The sequence below is a fragment of the Amblyraja radiata genome, chromosome 2 (assembly GCF_010909765.2).
Source record: "Amblyraja radiata isolate CabotCenter1 chromosome 2, sAmbRad1.1.pri, whole genome shotgun sequence".
NCBI classification, from domain to species: domain Eukaryota; kingdom Metazoa; phylum Chordata; class Chondrichthyes; order Rajiformes; family Rajidae; genus Amblyraja; species Amblyraja radiata.
Window position 1 is genome coordinate 138277967 of NC_045957.1, and position 27214 is coordinate 138305180.

Here is a 27214-nt window from a genome sequence, read left to right on the forward strand (position 1 = left end):
TGTGAAAGTACATTAAATTAAAGGCAATATTAACAAATTAATGTTTTATTTTGTATGATGTCATGTAGATACTGATATACTTAGAATGATTTTTTTAACAATTCAACTTAATATTTAACAGTTCTTTGGAAATCCAACTTTCTGTCTTTGTTTTCCTAGTTCTAGCTTCAAACAAGCTCTTGAAACACTGCCTCAGCTTCCCAATGGAGCACATAAAAAGTAAGCTTTATGATTACTATCATTGAAGAACTTAAGAGTTTTTCAAATGTATACCAATTGATTGTTGCTGAACAGTGGTAGTCATTTACCAATACCCATTCCTTATATTCTTGGTTTGAAATTCATTGTAAATGTACTTTCCTACCACGGTCAAGCAAATTAATATTCCAACAGATGGGAATGTAGGAAGAATTTGTTCTTAATGGATAATTATGATGTTAATGTACAACAGGTTACTGTAGTGGTTGTATGGTGGCTCGCATGGTCTCGATGACCTGAAGGGCCTGTTTCTTTGTCGTATTACCTTCATTAGCAAATACTCCACAATAATTTTAAAATTAAGATTACCGTGAAGCATTCGCTAAAGAAGCAGCTAGATTGGTCACAACAACTGGAATGTTATATAGAAGAGACTATGTTACTTTCACTGATTCAAAGATCTTTCAATGTACCTTGAGCTGAAGTAATATCTACACTTAATGAAATTCCCAAAGTCTGCTAGACTTGTCGGAGAACACAATATACACTCAGTGCATTTCAAAACTCATCCAGTAAAATAAAGTGAGAAGATTAATTCAATGTTTCCTGAATTTGATAGTACTACTTTTTTACTGTCCAACAACTTGTGGTAATTTATGGATAACTTTATAATGAACCTCGTGGAATGTCCTTATTAAAGCAAGATGCTAAGCTACATGTCCCACCATTAGGCTCTCAGACACTACACAACACTAACTTTGGCCATTACAATCTACTATGGACTGCCTTCAACGGACTTTGGTTTTGTACTATTATGATTAGTTTTTATAAGATTTTTTTAGAGATGCAGCGTGGAAACAGGCCTTTCGGCCCACCGAGTCCGTGTCGACCAGCGATCCCCATACACTAGCTCTATCCTCCACACTAGGGACAATTTACAATTTTTACCAAAGCCAATTAACCTACAAACCTGTACGTCTTTGAGGTGCGGGAGGAAACCAGAGCACCTGGGGAAAACCCACACGGTCACATGGAGAACGTACAAACTCTATACAGACAGCTCCCGTAGTCAGGATCGAACCCGGGTCTCTGGCACTGTAAGGCAGCAACTCTACATATGCCCCACTGTGCTGTCACACAGTTACCTAGTGTTACCTTAATTAATTTATTGTATTATGATTATTACACATTTATCTCTATTATTGCATTTGCGGGACTGTTACACTGCAACTAGAAAGACTTTTGTTGTGCCATTGCCGATACATATAATAATTAAACACTCTTGACCACCCAAAAGAAGTCTCACCTGGAAGGGCTATTGGGGTCTCTGAATGGTGGTGAGAAAGGAGGTGAAGGGATATGTAAATCACAATATGTTGGAGTAAATCAACAGGTTAGGCAGCGTCCTTGGAGAACATTGATATGTGACATTTTGGGCCAGGACCCTTCTTCAGACTTCTGTAGGGATAGGGGACCGAGGATCTAGTGGGAGGGAGGAACTGAAGGAAATGAAATCCACATTAGTCAGGAAATGGTGTGAGGTAAACTGTTGGGACTGAAGGCAGATAAATCCCCAGGGCCTGATGATCTGCATCCCAGAGTACTCAAGGAGGTAGCCCTAGAAATCGTGGATCCCTAGACTCTGGATCAGTTCCTGTGGATTGGAGGGTAGCTAATGTAATCCCACTTTTTAAGAAAGGAGGGAGAGAAAACAGAACTATAGACCAGTTAGCCTGACATCGGGAGTGGGGAAGATGCTTGGGACGATTATCAAAGATGTAATAGCTGCGTGTTTGCAAAGCAGTGACAGGATCGGTCAAAGTCAGCATTGATTTATGAAGGGGAAATCATGCTTGACTAATTTTTTGAGGATGTAACAAGTAGAATGGATAAGGGAGAGCCAGTGGATGTGGTGTAACTGGACTTTCAAAAAAACTTTGACAAGGTCCCATATAAGAGATTGGTGTACAAAATTAGAGCATATGGTATTGGGGGTAGGGTATTGACATGGATAGAGAACTAGTTTACAGACAGGAAGCAAAGAGTAGGAATTAACGAGTCCTTTTCAGAATGGCAGGCAGTGACTAAGGGGGTGCCGCAGGGCTCTTTGCACTTTGCTTTTGCTCATGATATTCAAATTGTCATGCAAAATCATGCTGGATCAATTCCCCAGCCTGAATAGGCTGTACATTGATGGCCTACAGCCACACTTATCTAAGCCAGATGTGAAGATGCAATTTCACTGGTCTTCCCTACTCTGGGGTCCTGAGATGTAGGTTAAATTATGGCTGAGCCCCAGGCAATACATAGTCTCACTCCCCTCCTTCTTACAGCCTTGCATTTGTTTTCCTCTGAAGTACCTATCCACGTACAAAACCATGTTGACTATCTCTAATCAGCCCTTGCCCATCCAAACGCCTGTATACCCTATTCCTCGGAAAACTTTCCAGTAACTTACCAACTATAGATGTTAAGTTCACCGGCCTATAGTTCCCAGCATTTTCCCTGCAGCCCTTCTTGAAAAGAGGCACAACGTTTGCCACCCTCCAGTCTTCCAGCACCTCTCATGTATTTAAGGACGACTCATAAATTTCAACCATGGCTCCCGCAATTTCCTCTCTAGTTTCCCACAATGTCCTCTGATATATCAGATCAGGCCCCGGAGATTTGTCTACCTTCAAACCCGACAGTATCTTCAGTACTTATTCGACAGTAACCCTGACTGCTCTAAAGACACATCCAGTGACTGCTCCAATGTCCTCCATCCTACTGTCTTTCTCCTCGGTAAATACAGAGGAGAAATACTCTTTTAGGACCTTGCCCATCTCCTGTGGCTCCACACAGAGGTGACAGCTTTGATTCCTGAGAGGTCCCACTCTCTCTCTCGCTCTCTCTAGTTACCCTTTCCCCCCATATGTATTTATAAAATCTTTTGGGATTGTCCTTAATGCTACCCGCCAGAGCTATCTCCTGGCCCCTTTTTTCCCTTCTGATTTCCTTTTTTAGTTTACTCCTTAGTTCCCGAAACTCCTCCATGGATGCACTTGATCCCAGCTGCCTGTACCTGTCCCATGCATCCTTCTTGTTTTTGACTAATGCCTCAATTTCCCTTGTCACTTAATATTTTAATCAATTTGCTTTTCTTAATGAGTCAACAATGATGTGTTGTGACAAATAAACTTGACTTGACTCGACAATAGTTGTCTGTCTGTTAGAGAGCTCATTAAAAGAAAATATACTGGCTCATTATTAGCTGTGGCCTGTGAACTAATTGTCTTTTCATTTTAGATTACTAGAGGAGCTCCTGAACAAGTTCAAGAGTAGCATGCACCTACAGCTCACCTGCTTTCAACCTTCCTCACGAAGCCTGGTAAAGACATAATGAACACAAAGTTGAAGGAATGCAAATTCCTAATGCAGTTAACTGCGTAGCATAGCTCAAAATAAGCTATGCACTTTCAATACCTTCCTGCTAAGAGATTAGATTCTTTCCTAAAATGGGTGCAAGATTCAAAGCAATTCCTGCTGTGCTGTATTGATGTTTGTCAAGTGCATTTTGCAAAGTAGAAGATTGTAATGTTGATAATTTTGTTTTGTAACGTTTAATGCTCTGAACTTATTCTAACAACTTGGAATACATTTCAAATGTCATGTTATATTTCACATGGAAAAAAAACTTTAAAAAATAGGATGAAACACTTTAAACTCATTTTTAGTGTTTTCTGATTTGTTGAATGATGCACCTAAGCACGCTTTTGTGCATTTCCTTCACATTGTTCAATTTAACAAGTAAGAATTGTAACCACTTAAAATTCACGCGTGTATCTGCCACTAACTAGCAAATTTGAGGAAATGTACTAAATGTCATGTTCCAAATATAAAATTATGAATTGTTATTTATGTGTTGCATCTCTTTAAATAAATCTAGATCAGCAGCTTACACAAAGTGCTGGAGTAACTTAGCAGGTCAGGCAGCATCTCTGAACAATATGGATAGGTGATGTTTTGGGTCAAGACCCTTCGTCAGTGATGGGGGGGGGGGGGGGGGGGGGGGGGGGGAGCCTGGCAGGTAATAGGTTGTTACAAGTGAAATGGGTTTTTAGCAGATGGTTGGACAAAGGCCATAGAAGGAAATTATGTTCAAGGAAGAGCCTCAAGACCTTCCTGGTGTGGGACGAGAAAGAATTTCTTTAGTCAGAATAGTGGTGAATCTGTGCAATTCTTTGTCCCAAAAGGCTGTGGAGGTCAAATCAATGGATATTTTTAAAGCAGAGATAGATAGTTTCCTGATTAGTACAGGTGTCAGGGGTTATAGGGAGAAGGCAGGAGAATGGGGTTCGGAGGGAGAGATAGATCAGCCATGATTGAATGGCGGATGAGACTTGATGGGTCAAATGGCCTAGTTCTGCTCCTATCACTTATGACCTTATGACACCATGTAACAGCATTATCATTTTAGGACTGTCATTTACTACAGTGAAATCCAATAACAGGTGATATGATCAAAAAGCCTTTATTAAAAAATCATTCCTTCTTGATGCTAACTATTGTGACCAAGGACTGGAACAAATTTGATGATACAGTTTTGTTTTGTCCAGTCTTCAATATTATAATAGTTTCTGGCGAGCAAAGTAAGGAAAGGCAATTTTCACTGGAAATTGAGGCAGTAGGGAAAGAGTGAAAATTGAAAGTCATTGCCAATATCGAGCACATATGGACAGCACATATTGAAAGCCATCAGTTTCGCTGCCAAGGAATGGTGAAGTTTTATGGGATTTGTTTGCCTGTGTTGCAAATGTTACCTTTGGTATTATCCTTCATAATAGATTTTCAGGCTGCATGATCTTTCATCCATAAATTTCCACAAAGTTAATTATAATTCTTTGTATCATCGCCAAGGGTAGCCCGGATATTTGGCTCTGTTATCAACTGTTTGCAGAATGTGGCTCAGCACGAATGTGCCTAGGCGGCACAGCGGTAGAGTTGCTGCCTTATAATACCAGTGACCCGGCTTTGATCCTGACTATGGTGCTGTCTGTAGGGAGTTTGTACATTATCCCCATGACCACATGGGTTTTCTCTGCGTCTTCTGGTTTCCAAAGATATAGAGGTTTGTAGGTTAACTGGCTTCGGTAAAAATTGTAAATTATCCCTAGTGTGTAGACATTCTTGCCATAGAGGGAGTATAGAGAAAGTTCACCAGACTGATTCCTGGGATGGCAGGACTTGCATATGAATAAAGACTGGATAGACTCGGCTTGTACTCGCTAGAATTTAGAAGATTGAGGGGGGATCTTATAGAAACTTACAAAATTCTTAAGGGGTTGGACAGGCTAGATGCAGGAAGATTGTTCCCGATGTTGGGGAAGTCCAGAACAAGGGGTCACAGTTTAAGGATAAGGGGGACCGAGATGAAGAAAACATTTTTCACACAGAGAGTGGTGAATCTCTGGAATTCTCTGCCACAGAAGGTAGTTGAGGCCAGTTCATTGGCTATATTTAAGTTAGATGTGGCTCTTGTGGCTAAAGGGATCAGGAAGTATGGAGAGAAGGCAGGTAGAGGGTACTGAGTTGGATGATCAGCCATGATCATATTGAATGGCGGTGCAGGTTCGAAGGGCCGAATGGCCTACTCCTGTTCCTATTTTGTATGTTTCTATGTAGGATGGTGCTGGCATATGGGGATCGCTGGTGGGCGCGGACTCATTGGGCTGAATTGCATGTTTCTGCACTGTATTTCTAAAGTCTAAAATCTAGAGTAAAGTCTAAAGATTGTCCTCTGATCTGTAGAGATGTCCAGGTTGCACCTGTTTGTCTTTCACTTTGTGTTGCCATGTGGAAACACTTTATTCTTCTTTGCTCTGCCTCACCACTTGGTTTTCATGAACGATGGTTTATGCCTTTGATGTAATCTTTCTAACTGCTGTGTGACCAATGGTACAGGATCCAGGTTTCACATTGATAACATGTATAGAGCACAACTACTCTGCACACCCACGGTTTATCTTGATAGCAGCTTGGTTGATGGAGGTGGCTGTACTTGTACCTCTTTGCACCTGTGTAAAATCTGCCAGATGTCTAAAAATTACGGGGGTGGATACTGAAGGACCAATAATTAAGTTCATGCAAGAAACAGACCCACGGCATATAGTGTGAACTGGAACACAGCATATCGAGACAAGTTGTTCAAGTATGGTAGAGTTGTTGCCTTACAGCAAATGCAGCGCCGGAGACCCGGGTTCGACCCTGACTACGGGTGCTGTCTGTATGGAGTTCGTATATGCTTCCCGTGACCTGTGTGGGTTTTCTTCGAGATCTTCGGTTTCCTCTCACACTCCAAAGACATACAGGTTTGTAGGTTAATTGACTTGGTAAATGTAAAAAACATTGGCGCTAGTGGGTATAGGATAGCGTTAATGTGCGGGGATCGTTGGTCGGCGTGGACCCGGTGGGCCGAGAGGACCTGTTTCCGCGCTGTATCTCACAACTAAACTCCAAACACTGCATCTACCCAAAAGTGTGCAAATTAACCTGCTTGGTAAAGTTCGGTTTGGTATTTGCCAGGTGCACTTAGCTCCAGATCACATTTCAATAAAGTCCAAGCTTGGGTTAGGAGGGAGAGATAGATCAGCCATGATGGAATGGCAGAGTAGACATGATGGGCTGAATAGCTTAATTCTGCCTCTATCACTTATGACCTTATAAACTAATGAGCTGAAATCCATTGGCTGCATCTAATATTAATACGGTATTTGACTGAGAGTGGAATCAAGGAGTCCTGGTATAACCAATGTCAAGTGACATCAAGAGGAAACAATTCCAACTGCAGGAGTCATGTCTTGCAGTTGAGAAGATAGTTGTAGTTCTTGGAGACCAATAATCTGAATCCCAGGATATCACTGAGGAGTATCTCAATGCAGCATTTGAGGCCCAAACATGTTCAACTGTTTCATGACACACATGTTCCACCAAAATGTCAGGAGTGACAATGTTAACTGATGATTCCACAATTTCAATTTAATATGCAACTCCTCAGAAGCAGTCATGTTTGCATGCAGCAAGATATATAAAACATCTTGGCATCACCTGACATGGCAAGTATTAAATACTCCACACAATTGTGAGGTATTGTCCATCTCCAAGGAAAACGAGTCCAACCACCTAACCTTGGCATACAATGCTATGACCTTCGATAAGTCCCACACCATAGCGATTCAGGGAGTTACCATAGAGTAAAGATTAACTGGACTAGCCACAATAAATATGATTGCAACCGATAATCCACAGACTAATTTCTGGGAGAGCTGGACTAATATACGAAGAACGATTGGGATAATTGGGCTTATATTTACTAAGATTAGAAAATTGGGAAGATCTTCATTAAAGCATGAAGTCTTGATGGGACATGATGGACTGAATGCAGGAAGGATGTTACAAATGGTGGGTATGTCCAGAATTCCGAGTCACAATCTGGGAAATGGGGTAGGCCATTTAGCACTAATATGTTGAAATGTCTTCATCCATTGTGTATTGAATCTGGATTTTTCTACCACAGAAAGCAGCTGAGGCTAATGACTGTAGATTTATTCAAGAACGATCTGGCTAATGTTCTAAAGCTTTAGAAGGTCAAGGGACATGGTGAGAAAACAATACCAAGGTACTGAATCAGGATGATAATAACAATAATAATAATAATAATAACTATAAGTGGGACCCGTTGGGTCCCAGCATCACACAGGAGGGCTGGTCATCCAACGCATTATTCCCCCTCTCCACCAATTCTAATATTGGTGGCCAGTTGAGGGGGGGGGGGGGCTTTCTGGAGCGCTAGTATGGGTGTTGTGGGCTGAAAGGACTGGTTTCCAGAGGGCTAGTATGCAATTTGTGCGCCAAATGGATTCTTGGGCTGGCGTCTCAGTCAATCAAGCCTGTTGTGCTGGCAACTCACTCACTCACGGCTGGTGGGCTGGTAGTTGACACGGCTAATCCTTGAAATTCTATTTCAAGCAAGGTATAAGGCCACCAAATTCAAGTGCAGTTTCTTACCACTTTTAGCAGGGTGCAAGGCCACCAAATTCAAGTGCAGTTTAATACCATTTGAAGTAGGGTGCAAAGCCACTAAAGACAGCGAGTCGTGACCTCTCCCTCCTCCATCTTGCAGATTGAGCCACACCCACATTTCCGGGTTTTATAACCCCTCCCCCCCCCCCACCGGAAAAGGTGTGGCTTTCATGGAGTGATTGACAGGAGAGAGATTCTCAACTTTTTTAAAAAACTAATAACACTTTTATTTTTCATTGATGGGAAGAATTCTCTGCATCTGCTCAGCAGAGGGGGACTGAGTAAGATGGCCAAAATCACAGCCGTAAGAGGTAGCGTTTTATCTAAAATCAATATACAGTGCAAACAGGAAGTAAGTGCATTTACAGTAGTGCCTTTTAACTTCAAGCCAAAGCACCCAAGCCACCATTTGCAGTAAGTAGTGCATTTCAACTTCATGCCACCATTTGCAGTAAGTGGTGCCTTTCAACTTCAAGCCAATGCACCCACGCCACCATTTGCAGTAAGTGATGTCTTTTAACTTCAAGCCATTGCATCCAAGCCACCATTTGCAGTAAGTGGTATCTTTCAACTTCAAACCACACCCAAGCCATCATTTGCAGTAAGTAGTGCCTTTCAGCTTCAAGCCAAAGCAACCAATCCACCATTTGCAGTAAGTAGTGCCTTTCAACTTCATGCCACCATTTGCAGTAAGTAGTGCCTTTCAACTTCAAGCCAATGCACCCACGGCCCCATTCGCAATAATAGTGCCTTTCAACTTCAAGCCAAAGCTCCCAAGCCTCCATTTGCAGTAAGTAGTGCAACTACATGCCACCATTTGCAGTAAGTGGTGTCTTTCAACTTCAAATCACACCCAAGCCACACCCAAGCCATCATTTGCAGTAAGTGGTGTCTTTCAACTTCAAGTCACACCCAAGCCATCATTTGCAGTATGTAGTGCCTTTCAATTTCAAAGCTCCCAAGCCACCATTTGCAGTAAGTGGTGTCTTTCAACTTCAAGCCACACCCAAGCCACCATTTGCAGTAAGTAGTGCCTTTCAACTTCATGCCACCATTTGCAGTAAGTGGTGTCTTTCAACTTCAAGCGCACACCCAAGCCATCATTTGCAGTAAGTAGTGCCTTTCAGCTTCAAGCCAAAGCAACCAATCCACCATTTGCAGTAAGTAGTGCCTTTCAACTTCAAGCCAATTCACCCACACCCCCATTCGCAGTAATAGTGCCTCTCAATTTCAAGCCAAAGCTCCCAAGCCTCCATTTGCAGTAAGTAGTGCAACTTCATGCCACCATTTGCAGTAAGTGGTGTCTTTCAACTTCAAATCACACCCAAGCCATCATTTGCAGTAAGTGGTGTCTTTCAACTTCAAGTCACACCCAAGCCACCATTTGCAGTAAGTAGTGCCTTTCAACTTCAAGCCACACCCAAGCCACCATTTGCAGTAAGTAGTGCCTTTCAACTTCAAGCCAAAGCAACCAAGCCACCATTTGCAGTAATAGTGCCTTTTAACTTCAAGCCATTGCATCCAAGCCACCATTTGCAGTAAGTGGTGTCTTTTAACTTCAAACCACACCCAAGCCACCATTTGCAGTAAGTAGTGCCTTTCAACTTCAAGCCAAAGCTCCCAAAGGAGGGAGGAGGGAGGGGAGGGGGCTTTCTGGAGCGCTAGTATGAACCATTTTAGAACCAATAGACATTTTTTTGCAAGCTTTAGAAACAATAGACATTTTTTTTGCAAGCTTTAGAACCAATAGACATTTTTTTGCAAGCTTTAGAACCAATAGACATATTTTTGCCAGCTTTAGAACCAATAGACATATTTTTGCCAGCTTTAGAACCTATAGACATATTTTTGCCAGCTTTAGAACCAATAGACATATTTTTGCCAGCTTTAGAACCTATAGACATATTTTTGCCAGCTTTAGAACCAATAGACATATTTTTGCAAGCTTTAGAACCAATAGAGACACTCTTTGCAAGCCTTAGAACCAATAGACATGTTTTTGCAAACTTTAGAACCAATGGACATTTTATGACCAATGGACATTTTTTTGCCAGCTTTAGAACCAATAGAGACATTTTTTGCAAGCTTTAGAACCAATAGACACTTTTTGCAAGCTTTAGAACCAATAGACATTTTTTTGCAAGCTTTAGAACCAATAGACACATTCTGCAAGCATTTTAGAACCTCTAAGGGCACTTACATTTGAGTAGACATGTGTTCAGTGTTATTCACAGCTCAGAGAAACGTGACCCTCTGCCTTCCTCCATCTTGAAGAGACTGTGTGGCACACCACTTCCTGGTTTTATAGTCCCTCCCCCCTGCCGCCAGCGGGGGCAGCAGAGAGAATGGGGAATTTTGCACACATGCGGCGGAGGGGGGCTCTGAGCGAGGTGGCCAAAAATGACGGCCGTAGGTGGCGGCGTTCTCTCGGAAAACGCAGCACAGATGGCCAAAACCGGTCAAGAACAGACTTTTAGTAATATATAAGATAATAATAAACTTTATATCGGACTCAAGGTCCAGACAAGGGGCAACATTACATAAAAATACATTGCGTATAAAAACATCATAAAATGAGCATAAAATCTTAGTATATCACTTATAAAAGCATCATAAATTATATATTTAAAAAAAAAAACAATACAGTGGCTTGCAAAAGTTTTCATACCCCTTGAACTTTTCCACATTTTGTCACGTTGCAACCACAAACGTAAATGTATTTTATTGGGATTTTATGTGATAGACCAACACAAAGTGGTGCATAATTGTGAAGTGGAAGGAAAATGATACATGGTTTTCAAATTTTTTTACAAATAAAAAACTGAAAAGTGTGGCGTGCAAAAGTATTCAGCCCCCCTGCAAGTCTTTTGGGGTATGTCTCTACCAGCTTTGCACATCTAGAGACTGAAATTTTTGCCCATTCTTCTTTGCAAAATAGCTCAAGCTCAGTCAGATTGGATGGAGAGCGTCTGTGAACAGCAATTTTCAAGTCTTGCCAGAGATTCTCAATTGGATTTAGGTCTGGACTTTGACTGGGCCATTCTAACACATGAATATGCTTTGATCTAAACCATTCCATTGTAGCTCTGGCTGTATGTTTAGCGTTGTTGTCCTGCTGGAAGGTGAATCTCCGCCCCAGTCTCAAGTCTTTTGCAGACTCTAACAGGTTTTCTTCCAAGATTGCCCTGTATTTGGCTCTATCCATCTTCCCATCAACTCTGACCAGCTTCCCTGTCCCTGCTGAAGAAAAGCATCCCCACAGCATGATGCTGCCACCACCATGTTTCACAGTGGGGATGGAGTGTTCAGGGTGATGTGCAGTGTTAGTTTTCCGCCACACATAGCATTTTGCATTTAGGCCAAAAACGTCAATTTTGGTCTCATCTGACCAGAGCACCTTCCTCCACATGTTTGCTGTGTCCCCCACATGGCTTGTGGCAAACTGCAAACGGGACTTCTTATGGCTTTTTTTCAACAATGGCTTTCTTCTTGCCACTCTTCCATAAAGGCCCGATTTGTGGAGTGGACGAGTTGTCCTGTGGACAGATTCTCCCAACTGAGCTGTGGATCTCTGCAGCTCCTCCAGAGTTACCATGGGTCTCTTGGCTGCTTCTCTGATCAATGCTCTCCTTGCCCGGCCTGTCAATTTAGGTGGACAGCCATGTCTTGGTAGGTTTGCAGTTGTGCCATACTCTTTCCATTTTCGGATGATGGATTGAACAGTGCTCCGTGAGATGTTCAAAGCTTGGGATATTTTTTTATAACCTAACCCTGCTTTAAACTTCTCCACAACTTTATCCCTGACCTGTCTGGTGTGTTCCTTGGGCTTCATGATGCTGTTTGTTCACTAATGTTCTCTAACAAACCTCTGAGGCCTTCACAGAACAGCTGTATTTATACTGAGATTAGATTACACACAAGTGGACTCTATTTACTAATTAGGTGACTTCTGAAGGCAATTGGTTGCACTGGATTTTATTTAGGGGTATCAGAGTAAAGGGGGCTGAATACTTTTGCACGCCACACTTTTCAGTTTTTTATTTGTAAAAAAATTTGAAAACCATGTATCATTTTCCTTCCACTTCACAATTATGCACCACTTTGTGTTGGTCTATCACATAAAATCCCAATAAAATACATTTACGTTTGTGGTTGTAACGTGACAAAATGTGGAAAAGTTCAAGGGGTATGAATACTTTTGCAAGCCACTGTACATGAATTAAAATGCAGAATAAAAAAGAATGATCAATGGCCTACAACGGGACAATGATACCAGTGTCTCCACAACTGGGATTTGTAGCGTGTAGTGCATGATGAAATGAAAAACATATAATGCCCCTGTCCCACTTAGGAAACCTGAACGGAAACCTCTGGAGACTTTGTGCCATTTAGAACTGAGATGTGGAAAAACATATTCACCCAGAGAGTTGTGAACCTGTGGAATTCTCTGCCTTGGAAGGCAGTGGAGGCCGATCCTCTGGATGCTTTCAAGGGAGAGTTAGATAAAGATAGCGGAGTCCAGGGATATGGGGAGAAGGCAGGAACGGGGTACTGATTGTGGATGATCACCCATGATAACAGCGAATGGTGGTGCTGGCTCAAAGGGCCGAATAGCCTACTCCTGCACCTATTGTCTATTGAATGGTAGAGCAGAACAAAAGGGCCAAAAGGACTACTCCGATAACTGCAGTGAATAACTCACCTCCTGATATCTAATGCTTTCTCACCATCTACAAAGTACAACTCAGGAGTAGGATAGATTTCTATTGGCTTATCTGGATAAGTACAATCTCAATAATGCTCAACCACCCAGGACTACTTCTTGCGTATGGCGTGCACAGCCTAAAGTTGTAGGACAACTTGTTCTATGTCATCTTATTTGTGATTGTGCATGCCAGGTTGATTGCATTTGTCGAAACAGGGCAGGCCAACCTCCCACCCCCACCACCCAGGACTGAGCTGGTCACATCATTGACATCCCATCCATTGCCTTAAACATTCATTCCCTCCATTTGCACAGGAGCTTATATTGTGCAGAAGCCTTCCACGTAGGCTATGCCTGAGAGCATTGTCCATATCTGTGACTTCTTCTGACAAGAGAGACAAGTGCAACAGGAGCAAAGGATCACCAGTACCTGCATATTACCCAACAAGTCCCATTTCACCTGGTGATATACTGCAGTTCCCTCATTATTTACCAAGTTTAATTTTCATAACTCGATACACCAACGTGAGAATACCTTCACCAGAAGGACTGCGATGATTCATAAAGCAGCTCACTACAACCTTCTTGAGGACAATTAAGAAATGGTAATAAATATTGACCTTGTCAACTTTGCCCACATTAATAAAATAGACAAAAGTCTCAAGGTTCAAACAAAATTTAGTTTCTGCAGTCATACACACAAGAAAAAGAACCAAGACACAACACAATTTACACAAACATCCATCATAGTGAATCTCCTCCTCACTATGATGGAAGGCAAATTCTTATCTCTCCCCTGCACTCCTCATTCTCCTCCCGATGTCAGAGTCAAAGCCCCCGGCGGGCGATGGTAAGCAAGTCCCGCGGCCATTTAAAGCTGCGCCGGGCAATGATGTAAGGCCGCGCTCCAGGTAATTTTCAACCCTGCAACTCGGGCGGGAGAAGTCACCGTTGCGGAAGCCCCGAAAAGCGGTCTCCCAGCAGGGACCCACGGGCTCCCGGTGTCACTGTCCACCAGACCTGCGGCTGGAGCCTCCGAATCTCCGGGGCCGGGCCGCAGCAGCGCGCCACCACAGCTCCTCACGCTCCGAACTCGGCCCGACTGGAGCCCCAGGTCGTTCCGGTTGGAGGCCGCTCCACGGTGCTGGGCCCCAACGACAACGGAGACCCGACAGAGAAAAGGTCGGGTTCTCCTTACAGGGAAGAGATTTTAAAAGCCCCCCCCCCCCCCACACACACACATCCCCAGTTTTTTAAAAAAAACACTAAACTACATTCAAACTAGACAAAAAATAAAAAAAGGACAGACGGATTGCAGTGGCCGCTGCGGCGTGAGTCGCGCCGCACACCTAATGCCGTCATTCCTGATGTACCATGGCTGCAGTTTGTGCCATCTATGAAATGTGTGGCTCCAATAAGCCAGTTCCTCTTTGACAGCATCTCAGATCTACAAACCCGATCACATGGAACAAGAGTGGCAGGCAAATGGAAGTACCACCACTTGCAGTTTTGGCTCCAAGTACGAATATCTTCATCGTACAGATTGCAGTGATTCAAGAAAACTTACCAACACAAGAGTAATTGAAGACAAATGTGGGCCTTGATAAAAACAATGACATATGGCGAGTGAATTGAAAACATTTAATTACTGTGGCATAGTATAGAAACATAGAAAATAGGTGCAGGAGTAGGCCATTCGGCCCTTCGAGCCAATATGATTACGGCTGATCATCCAAAATCAGGAGTATTTCAGCCTTTTCCCCATATCCCTTGATTCCCTTAGCCCTAAGAGCTAAATTTAACTCTGTCTTGAAAACTGTAAGCTGTAGAGTTACTGTCTTACAACGGCAGAGACCTGGGTTCAATCCTGACTATGGGTGCTTGTCTTTCCAGAATATGTACGTTCTCCCCAATGACCTGTGTGGGTTTTCTCTGAGATCTTCGGTTTCCACCAACACTCTTTAGTTCAGAAGTGACTTGGAATGGATAATGAAATCTGGCAATGCCAGTAATAAGGAAATTAAGAAATCATGAACCTTCTACTAACGTGACATCTGCAGTGTTTTGCTGCAGAGGCCTCAACACTTCCATAAACATTTGTGGAGAAAAAGCATGTCTTGATTGCCATCCCCAATCTTAGACCAGTGTAGTCCTTGCAGTAGTAATCCTTGTAGTGGTTCTTGCAAAGAGCAATCCAACCAAGACCTCAATGGTGGAACAGGCGGAGGACAATGGCTGACCTTCGTGGAGCGTCACCACGGCTGGGAAGGCGGATGAAGGCTGCAGTAGAAAAGGGTCTCCGGTCGTCTTGGATTCCATGCCGCTTGATCCTGACCCAGATCTGTCAAGGACCATGGGGTGGCTGTCTGTGCACCAGTCTCCCTGCGTTAAACAAAGTCACGCACAGGCATCCTCCATATAGCACCATGGAGGGGTGAAGGAAAACATCAAATGCAAACCTCCACTGCCTTGTGGCTATTACCTTATTCAGGAAAGACTGGATCTAGCAGAATATGCGGAGGAGACCACCATTTGGCGGTCCAACGGGTAGGAAGTTGGACCCGGCAAAGCGTGGTGGAACGCAATTAGGGCACATTGTTCACGTAGACCACTGGTGGCCATCCACTGCATCCTGACCTATCACCAGCCATCTTGGTTATGTCTTGCCACTGGATCCAGATAGGCCGGACGAGAGAATGAGGCTGACGATTTGCGCATTTCTTCCCCACTTTAATCCAAGTCATGACTTCAGGACCCGTATCGCCCAGCTGGGCGAAGCAAGATCACCACAGGAGCGCGTGCAGCTAAGAAGATGCGCACCGCAGAAGCTCAGAGGAAACGCGTCGCGCGCAAGGCTCGAGCCACTTCTACTGCAGCACCCACCCAACTGTGTCCCGTATGTGGGCGAGCCTTCCGGGCCCGAATCGGCCTCACCAGTCACCTCCGGACCCACAAACAAAAACACTGAAGTCATGGTCTTCTTTGACTACGGAGGACAAACAACAACAACAATACCAACGACAAATTTAATTCAATTTTCCAGCAGAAATTTGAGGGAATTTCTTTTGTCAGGAATTCACCTCAGTCATTGTATATTCATGCCCAGTGTTTTGGACACAAAGAGAAATAAAGGATATGGAACAGGAAGGGAGTATAAGTTTGAGAAGGAACGTCAGGTGAACCCGGCACACCGCGACCTGCAGGGCGGGAGCCATCAAGCCGTCCCCTACTCATTCACCAAAGACCAGTGGTGGATGGAGCCAGTGACAACGAATGCGACAGTCGAGGAGCAAGGCCGGTGACAGAGGAGAGGGAATCAATGTCTGATCCACCCGCCTTCAAGGTCGGCTGTGGGAAGCGCCCCTGAGGCACAAAGGTAGACGGGCGTGGAGAGGGACGTTGGTTCGCAGGTCGACCCACACGTCCAAGGAGACTAATGGCTGGAGCCCGCAGCAGTCTGGGACTTGCGTGGATCGGGCACGGTTCAAAAGAATTAGACTGGACTTTCAAAATGGCCAAAAACTTGGCGCCTCTTACATGCACGCTAGTAGACTATTTCTGTACACTTTGCTAATCGGGGATGTGCTTCGGTATGGCAGTACTTTACCAAACTATATGTAAGAAAATAATTTCCCTGTGTGTTTGCACATGTGGCGAAATAAAGCACCATTGCACAGGCCCGTAAGAAGCTTTTCACAAAGGGTGGTGGCTTGACAGGATTACAAAAAACATAATGTGAAATAATGTGCGCGCTGCGCACATCACGAGCGCAAAGCGTGAAGTCCTTTGATGCCAGGGTCCAGGGCTCGCTTAAGGGCCCTGGAAGCTCAGGGGTTTTAGATGCTCTCGTGCATTCTGAGCCTTATTTTGGAGCATTTCTGCACCAAATTTATGACCAATATTTCAAAGATTAACAGGAACCTGAGGTAGCTTGTTCACACAAAGGGTGCTGGGTGTATGTAACGAGCTGCCAGAGGAGGTAGTTAAGGCTGGGACTATCCTAATGTTCAAGAGACATTTGGACACGTACATGGATAGGACAGATTTAGATATTGGGCCAAACGCGTGTGAGTGGGACTAGTTTAGATGGGACATGTCGGTCGGTGTGGGCAAGTTGGGCTGAAGGGCCTGTTTCCACACTGCATCATTCTATGACTAAAAAGCGAAGAAGAAAAATGCATGTAGATAAGTAGAGCAGATTTGAAAGAGGAGTGAAATGTAAAGGCAGAGAAAGGTTTATGGGTGGAAAGGAACATAGGAAAGGAGGGGGGAGAGTGGGCTCGGGCAGATGGGTGAAGGGAAAATAGTCACAAAGTGCTGGAGTAACTCAGCGGGTCAGGCAGCATCTGCGGAGAATATGAATAGGCGACGTTTCACAGAATGCTGGAGTAACTCAGCGAGTCAGGCAGCATCTGTGGAGAACATGGATAGGTGACATGTCACAGAGTGCTGGAGTAACTCAGTGGGTCAGGCAGCACCTCTGGAGAAAAGGTATAGATTATATTTCGGGTCAAGACTGGTCTTCAGTAATATTCATGATGTGACATGCATAGACATTCCTGAATGTTACCCAAACCATCGTGAGCTACTTTGTTACGGTGCTTGCCCTCTCCTATAACATCTCTGCTGCCTTGGGTGATGCAGGACAGGACACAAGCTTTGGGACACGGTGTGAAGCTGTTGCCGTCTGTCCCAGCCTGGTAAAAACCTGGATGGAGTGGATTTGGAGAGGATGTTTCCACTAGTGGGAGAGTCTAGGACCAGTGGCCACAGCCTCAGAATTAAAAGACATTCCTTTAGGAAGGAGATGAGCAGGAATTTCTTAAGTCAGAGGGTGGTGAACTGTGGAATTCATTGCCACAGACAGCTGTGGAGGTCAAGTCAATGGACATTTTTCAGGAGGAGATTGATAGATTCTTGATTGATACGGGTGTCAGAGGTAATGGGGAGAAGGCAAGAGAATGGGTTTGAGAGGGAAAGATAGAGTCATAGAGTGATACAGTGTGGAAACAGGCCCTTCGGCCCAGCATGTCCCATCTGCACTAGTCCCACCTGCCCACGTTTGATCCATATCCTTCCGAACCTGTCCTATCCATGTACCTGTCTAACTGTTTCTTAAATGTTGCGATAGTCCCTGCCTCAACTACCTCCTCTGGCAGCTTGTTCCATACACCTACCACCCTTTGTGTGAAAAACATACCCCACAGATTCCTATTAAATATTTTGCCCTTCACCTTAAACTGCTCCTCGATTCACTTACTCTGGGCAAAAGACTCAACCATATCTATTCAAATCATGATTTTATACACCTCTATTAGATCATCCTTCATCCTCCTGTGCTCCATGAAATAGAGTCCCAGCCTACTCAACCTCTCCCTATAGCTCTGGCCCTCATGTCCTGGTAACATCATCGTACATCTTCACTGTACCCTTTCTAGTTTGATGACATCTTTCCTATAACATGGCGCCCAGAACTGAACACAATACTCTGAATGCGGCCTCACCAACTTCTTATGCAACTGCAACATGACCTCCCAACTTCTATACTCAGCCTGGCCCGCTGAGTTACTCCAGCACTCTGTGAAACGTCACAGAACAGGGCAAGATTAGCAAGTTTGCTGATGATACAGAAGTGAGTGGTTTTGCAGATAGTGAAGATGGTTGTGAAAGATTGCAGCAGGATCTGGATCAATTAGCCAGGTGGGCAGAGGAATGGTTGATGGTTGCATGGTTCCTTGAAGGTCGTGTCGCAGGTATATCAGGTGGTCAAAAAGTATTTTGGTACATTAGCCTTCATCAGTCAGAGTATTGAGTATAGAGGTTGGGAGGTCATGTTGCAGTTGTATAAGACTTTGGTGAGACCGCATTTAGAATATTGTGTTCAGTTCTGGGCACCATGTTATAGGAAAGATGTCAAACTGACAAGAGTACAGAGATCCCCATCCTGGATCAGTCCAATCGGTTGTGTCATCCGCAAACTTGAGAAGCTTGACAGAGGTGTCTGTGGAGGTGCAGTCATTGGTGTGGCGAGAGTAGAGGAGAGGGGAGAGTACGCATATTGCGGTGCTCCTATGCTGAGCGTTTGCAGGTCCGAGATATGCTTTCCCGCCTGTCTGTCAGAAAGCTTGTGATCCACCGACAGAGGGGTTCAGGCACAGTCAACTCAGAACGTTTGAAGCGTAGTAGCTCTGGCACAATGGTGTTGAATGCAGAACTAAAATCAATAAAACAAAATCCTTGCATAGGTTCCCTGGCGGTCTAGGTGCTGGGGGATGAAGTGCAGGCCCAGATTGACTGCGTCATCCACAGATCTATTGGCACAATATGCAAAATGCAGATGGTCCAGCAGAGGGATTGTGATATTTTTCAGCTTGGTCAGCGCAAGCCTTTCAACTGCCTTCATGACTACAGAGGTCAGTGCGACAAGTCTGTAGTCTTTAAGACCAGTAATCCTTACCTTTTTGGGTACAGGGACAATAGTGGAGCCTTTGAAGCAGGCAGGGACTGGTTAAAAATGAGTAATTGGGTGTGAAGTGGTGGTTGGAGTGGGGTGGGTGTAGAAGGGCCCAGTCTTTGCTGACTGAGGTCAGGCTGTGAGTGGGTGTGAAGTGTTGGTTGGGGTGGGAAAGGGTCCACTCTTTTCATACTGGAGTCTTCCCTTAAGTAGGTGAATGGGAAGGAGAGGGTGCAGGGTCCATTCTTTGCAGACTGGGGTCTGGCTGTGTTTGTTGGGGAGGGGGTACCAGGGTTACGTTTCTGATTTTCAAACCTGCAGTAAAACCCATTTAGGTAGTTTGTCAGCTGACGATTGTCCAAAGAGCGGGGGGCTTTCCTCTTATAGCTGGAGATTTCTTGCATGCCCTTCCAAACTGAAGAAGAGTCATAAGCTGAGAACTTGCTCCTCAACTTCTCAGAGTACCTTTCCTTGGCAGCTCTGATTCCTCTTCACAGCTCTTTATCGATTAGGCTGTCTTTTAACTCTTTAACGATTAGGCTATCGGCTTGACGCATATTTGCCCCCAACCCCCCTCCCTCCGATCTCAAAATTGAAATGTTACATCTGTATATAATGATCCCATTAAAATGTGTATTTATGTCACAAACTATGGAATTCATATTTTCAGTATTGTTATCAAGGAAAAAAAAGCAGTTCCAATTGTTTGATATTATTTGTTATTGTTATTGTTTATATTCATATGGAGGAGAAAATATAATAGCTCTAAAACCTACCTTAATTTTGCAATCTCACTAATGATAATCCCCCTTTCCCTCTCCCCTCCCCATCTCTCTCTCCCCTCCCTTCCCCTCTCTCTCTCCCCTCCCCCCTCTCACATCCCCCCCTCTTTCTTGCAAGGGGGGGGCAAGGATGAAGGTGGCGTGGGCCCAGCGGGCGGGGGGGATGAAGGGGCGTGGGCCCAGCGGGGGTGGCAGGGGTCAGTGGGGGTGGCGTGGGCCCAGCGGGGGTGGCATCTTGTTCCATACACTTATCACCCTTTGTGTGAAAGAGTTGCCCCTCAGATTCCTATTAAATCAATAGACAATAGACGTGCAGGAGCAGGCCATTCGGCCCTTCGAGCCAGCACCGAGATTCACTGTGATCATAGCTGATCATCCACATTCAGCACCCCGTTCCTGCCCTCTCACCTTATCCCCTGACACTGCTAACTTTAAGAGCTCTATCTAACTCTCTCTTGAAAGAATCCAGAGAATTGCCCTCCACTGCCATCTAAGGCAGAGAATTCTACAGATTCTTAACTCTTAAGTTTTTCCTCATCTCCGTTCTAAATGGCTTACCCCTTATTCTTAAACTGTGGCCCCTGGTTCTGCACTTCCCCCAACATCAGTAACATGTTTCCTGCTTCTAACATGTCGAATCCCGTTATAATCTTATATGTTTCAATAAGATCCCCTCTGATCCTTCTAAATTCCAGAGTTTACAAACACAGCCGCTCCATTCTATCAACATATGACAGTCCCGCCATCCCGGGAATTAACCTCGTGAACCTACGCTGCACTCCCTCAATAGCAAGAATGTCCTTCCTCAAATTTGGAGATCAAAACTGCACACAATACTCCAGGTGTGGTCTCACTGGGGCCCTGTACAACTGCAGAAGGACCTCTTTGCTTCTATACACAACTCCTCTTGTTATAAAGGCCAGCATGCCATTCGCTTTCTTCACTGCCTGCTGTACCTGCATGCTTACTTTCAGTGAGTGGTGAACAAGGACCCCCAGATCTCTTTGTATTTCCCCTTTTCCCAACTTGACACCATTCAGCTAATAATCTGCCTTCCTGTTTTTGCTACCAAAGTGGATAACCTTACTTTTATCCACATTAAACTGCATCTGCCATGCATCCGCCCACTCGCCCAACCTGTCCAAGTCACCATGCATCCTCATAGCATCCTCCTCACAGTTCACACTGCCACCCAGCTTTGTGTCATCTGCAAATTTGCTGATGTTGCTTTGAATCCCTTCATCCAAATCATTGATGTATATTGTAAATAGCTGCGGTCCCAGCACCGAGCCTCGCGGTACCCCACAAGTCACTGCCTGCCATCCTGAAAGGGACCCGTTAATCCCTACTCTTTGTTTCGTGTCTGCCAACCAATTTTCTATCCATGTCAGTACCCTACCCCAATACCATGTGCTCTAATTTTGCCCACTAATTTCCTATGTGGGACCTTATCAAATGCTTTCTGAAAGTCTGGGTACACTACATCCACTGGCTCTCCCTTGTCCCTTTTCCTAGTTACATCCCCAAAAAATTCCAGAAGATTAGTCAAGCATGATTTCCCCTTTGAAAATCCATGCTGACTCGGACCGATCCTGTTACTGCTTTCCAAATGTGCCTCTATTTCATCTTTTATGATTGACTCCAGCATCTTCCCCACCACCGATGTCAGGCTAACTGGCCTATAATTCCCTGTTTTTTCTCTCCCGGCTTTCCTAAAAAATGGGATAACATTAGCTACCTTCCAATCCACAGGAACTGATCCTTGACCCCAAAGCACTTACCCCTCAGAGAAGTGGTAAGTGCTACTTGATATCAGTATCAACAACATCTTCCATCATTGACTATAGGCCGAATGTCCTTTATTTTTGTGCAATTTATTCCTGGGAAATTCTTCGCTTTTTCGGAAGGGGCGGTACGGTGGCAAAGCGGTAGAGCTACTGTATTACAGGGCAGAGACCCAAGTTCAATCCTGACTACGGGTGCTGTCTCTGAGATCTTCGTTGAGATCTCCCACATTCCAAAGACATACAGGTTTGTAGGTTAATTGGCTTGGTATAATTGTATAAATATAAAATTGTCCCAAGTGTGTGTGTAGCGTAGGGTTAATGTGCAGGGATCGCTGGTCATCACTGACTCGATGGATAGAAGTGCCTATTTCCGCATTGTATCTCTAAACTAAACTAAACTAAGAAAGCATCAATGTTGTAATTGTGTTGGAACAGCTCAATAACCTTGTAGACACAAGTGTTTAAGAAGGAACTGCAGATGCTGGAAAATCGAAGGTACACAAAATGCTGGAGAAACTCAGCAGGTGCAGCAGCATCTATGGAGCGAAGGAGATAGGCAACGTTTCGGGCCGAAACGTTGCCTATCTCCTTCGCTCCATAGATGCTGCTGCATCCGCTGAGTTTCTCCAGCATTTTTGTGTACCTTGTAGACACAAGTGACTGTAGATTCTGGAATCATGAGTAATTAAAAAAACTGCTGGAGGAATTCAACATACTATATCAGGCACCAACTGAGAGAGAAATTGACAGACAATATTTCGATCTAATGAAGAGTCCCAACATGAATTGTCATTTCTCCATTTCCCTCACAGATGCTGCCTGATCAACAGTTCCTCCAAAAATTTGATTTGATTTTACTTTGGTAACGCTGCAGCTGATTCCGGAGCATTAGTCTTCAGCAAGACGTCATCATGAATATTTACCATACTCAGCATGTTTGGTTTTGATAGCCAATAGTGAATCCAATCTTAATGTAACACTGAGGACCCTTTCAATTAAACCAACTTTGGTGATTTCGTGATTTATGTGAAGTAGTATCAGTTTTATCAGTAGTATCAGTATCTCTTATTCAAATTAGAACCCTTTTAGGTCACAGCTATCTTTATATAACTTAGCAATGGATTTTATTCATGTTTTACATTAATTATAAAAAATAGTCCACATTAAAATAAATGCAAATTGCTATTTAAGTTAGCCCTTCAATGCCTTGTAATTTTCAGTACTTTGCTTCTAAGAATGTTGCAGATTTTCCATTTCCCCCAGCATGCTGTAAACAAGACTGGTTTCCTGTATTCATTGCTTTGATCTCGTTGTGTTTTATTACGTGTTCATCGAGGGAATTTTTGTTTTTTAGGTCGATTAAAATATGTCAGAAAATAAATAACAATGTAAAAAGGAAAACATTGCCTCGAAAATACGGGGGGAAATTATCGACTCGACTGCTATTTTAAGAAAGATAAATTACTGTCATTTCCTGATTGTGTAATAATAGCACTACATTGGGATTTTTTCAATCTTATTATGTTCATTTTAATATTCTAAGGAGAGGTGAGAATAATTCAATTATTTTAAAGCTCCAAAGGTACAGAACTTCCTCACGTTTTTTACACCCGAATTACCATTAAAAATCATTTTGCAACAAAGTGCAGCGTTGTGGATTCCATCTATTTTAGTGCTCAAACTCAGCTTGACAATCACAAACGTAAGATTGGATGTGAGAATGCATAACCGGGGAATGGTTTGAAATTGATTTGAATTGAAAGATACCACAGTGAAACAGGGCTTTTCAGTCTATACAGTTCTCTGCAGAGAGTAGTGCGTTCGGCCCCCACTCCACCCCTGCAACGGACTGTTCCAGCTGCTACGGTCAGGCAAACGCCTCCGTTGCCATGCTGTGAGAACGGAGAGGTTGAGAAGGAGTTTCTTCCCAGAGGCCATTAGGACTGTAAACTCCTATCTCACCAGGGACTAACTTTACTGAACCACTCTACTGCTTTTTTTTAAATTGCTGTTTGTTTCCCTTTTTCCTTCCGACCACAATATTTAATATGAAAAAGAATATGCGATTCTGTTACATTCTGTTTGTAGTTTGTTTGGTTGTTTGTTTGTTTGTCTTTTTGCACAAAGTCCGCGAGCATTGCTACTTTTCATTTCACTGCACATCTCGTATGTGTATGTGACGAATAAACTTGACTTGACTTGACTCATGCCGACCATCGGTCTCCCGTTCACACTAATTCTACGTTATCTCACTTTCGCATCTAGTCCCTGCACACTAGACGCAATTTACAGAGGCCCATTAACCTACAAACCCACTTGCCTGTGGGATGCAGGAGGAAACCGGAGCACCCGGAGGAAACACACACAGTCACAGCGAGAAAATGCAAACTTCACACAGACAGCACCTGAAATCAGGATTAAACCCAGGTCTGGCGCTGTGAAGCAGCAGCCCTTGCACCACTGTACTGGCCTCCTGTCAGAAAGTATACATTTATAAATTTAAGAGCTATAGTCGGAGGGAGATTTATAAACTGACATGCCTTTATCACCTAAATTAAGCTTTTTGTTATTAGGATTGTCCAGAACATTGTCTTCAAGTAACCAAAAATGATTCCAAAAGGAGCTAAATAAAGCCACTTACTAATTTCATTGATGTATTCTAGTTTCTGAATGAATTAAATGTTTTTTAATTTATCCTTAAACTAACACACCTAAACACCTGCAAATATTTCCCCAGATTATTTCAACCAGGGCATGTGCGTGTGTAATTTTTCATTTGGCCTGTCTTTCATCCACATCACATGATGGCTCTAACTTGTTCTATGTTCAACAGGTAGCAGCAAGTCTTATGCAGCATCACCTTCATCTCTGGAATGTCAAAGGTTGAGCGGAGACCTGGTGGAAGTATGTAAAAAAATATGAGAAGTAGAGATAGGATACATAGTCAAAACTTATTTCCCAGAGTGGAAATGTCAAGGACGAGAGGGCATAGCTTTAAGGTCGGAGTGCAATGTTTAAACGAGATGTGCGGGGAAAGTTTTTTTACACAGAGTGTACTGATGGCTAGGAGTGGTGGTGGAGGCAGGTATGATGGTGGCATTTAAGAGGCTTTTGGATAGGCACATGGATATGCAGGAAATGGGATATTAATCACATGCAGGCAAAGGAGATTAGTTTATCCGGGGCATCATGTTCATTAGGGACATTGTTGGCCTAAGACCTATTGCTGTAGTGTATTCTATTTTCAATGCACTGAAGTCTTCTGCGTTAAGCATTGTTTGCAGAGGGCACTACTCAGTTTTGTAGTGTGTTAAATAATTGTATATATGCGTATATAAATACATTAATTGTCATTTGTGGCAGTTCAAGCAAGTAACCATTCACATTATGACTCTGGGTGGTTAATGTATAACTTTTAACACGATTACCTGAGGTGGTGATAGAGGCAAATAGGATAGTAGTATTTAAGAGGCTTTTAGATAAGCACATGGGTATGCTGGGAATGGATGGATTGGCAAAAGGAATTTCACTACATCTAGGTGTATGTGACAATAAATCAACCTTTGAACCTTTGATATGAATCATGTGCGGCAGAGGACATTAGTTTAATTTGTCTTTTTTTTAAGCATGGACATTGTGGGCCGTAGGGTCTGAGTCTGTGCTTTATAGTTCTATGTTCTACATTGCCACTCACTCTTTCCTACATATGAGCCCATGCACCCAGCAAGGTGGTCGACACTGGAAAAACTCAGAGACATCAATTGCAAGTAGGATTCATAAATAAATGTAAAGATATACATAGCCATCCTCCATATACGGACCTATCCAGTGAAGATATGCATCAGGGAGCATAAGGTGGCATGGTGGTGCAGCGGTAGAGTTGCGGCCTTTTATGCCCCTGTCCCACTTAGGAAACCTGAACGGAAACCTCTGGAGACTTTGCGCCCCACCCAAGGTTTCCGTGCGGTTCCGTGCAGGTGGTTGCCGGAGGTTGCAGGTAGTGGAAGCAGGTAGGGAGACTGACAGGAACCTCCGGGAACCACACGGAAACCTTGGGCGGGGCGCAAAGCCTCCAGAGGTTTCCGTTCAGGTTTCCTAAGTGGGACAGGTGCATTTTACAGTACCAGAGACCCGGGTTTGATCCTGATTACAGTTCCTGTATGTACAGAGTTTGTACGTTCTCTCCGTGACCGCATGGGTTTTCCACGTGTGCTCCAGTTTCCTCCCACATTCCAAAGACATACAGGTTTATAGGTTAATTGGCTTAGGTAAAAATTGTAAATTGTCCCTAGTGTGTAGAATAGTGCTAGTGTATGAGGATTGCTGGTCGGCGCGGACCTGGTGGGCCGAAGGGCCTGATTCCACAATGTATCTCTAAACTAAACTAGACAAACAATAGTCAACTCCAACTCATGTGTGATTTGCACTTTCTATCAAGAGTCACTGAATTGTGATGAAAAAAAAAACATCATGGCAATTTGTCTTCGCCCCTCCATTACTACCTGTGAGCATTGAGAACATTTTTAGCAGCTGCCAGAGAATTGACTTTCAATGAATACTTTCTTCTGAACATTTCAGAACTGTGCTTTAACTCTCCTAAATGTCACGGTGTAACTTGTTTAAAAAATGGAGAAGTGATCTGAATGTTGCATAAAGTAGTGATTAGCAATGAATCATTTCCAAGCACTGACCATGAAAAGAGAAGTGCATTTGGTCGAGTCATAATTAAAATAAAATTGCATTCTCTTCATTTTTATAATTGCTACCAATATCTAATAAAATATTAGAAGTAATATCAGGCAAAATATTCAGGCTTTTCATAAACATCAAGCGATCTCTATGCCCGGCTAAAATAATAAGATAAATCCTACATTAAGATATTTAGTAAGTAGCTTCTCAGTATAGTTTTGCTGAAGAACTTCTAATACCAATGGATCGATGCTATATTAATAAAATTGAACAGTTTGAATTTCAATTAAAATAATTGGATTCCACTGTGACAAGCAGTAGAAGCCACATTGCTCTGTCCTCCTCTGGTGTACTCATGCATTGTGCCACAAACCTTTCAAACTCAAGCTTTTTCCTGCTTAAATCTTACAGAAAAAGTCTGTGCAAAGGTTTATCAGAAAGTGGGACATCAATCAGTCATTTGGGTACACAAAAAAATGCTGGAGAAACTCAGCGGGTGCAGCAGCATCTATGGAACGAAGGAAATAGGCAACGTTTC

The 27214-nt window shown here is 43.5% G+C and overlaps 1 protein-coding gene across 3 annotated transcripts in view; it reads left to right on the forward strand.

Annotated features, from left to right (window-relative positions):
* Positions 1–4094, forward strand: part of exoc2 (exocyst complex component 2) — a 253466-nt gene extending 249372 nt beyond the window's left edge. For all 3 annotated transcript variants that reach the window (XM_033016375.1, XM_033016377.1, XM_033016381.1), the window contains 2 exons: positions 160–219; positions 3487–4094. In XM_033016375.1, coding sequence (XP_032872266.1) covers positions 160–219; positions 3487–3580 — 154 coding nt within the window. In that variant the 3' untranslated portion in view covers positions 3581–4094. The remainder of the gene's footprint in view (positions 1–159; positions 220–3486) is intronic.
* Positions 4095–27214: the final 23120 nt, after the last annotated feature.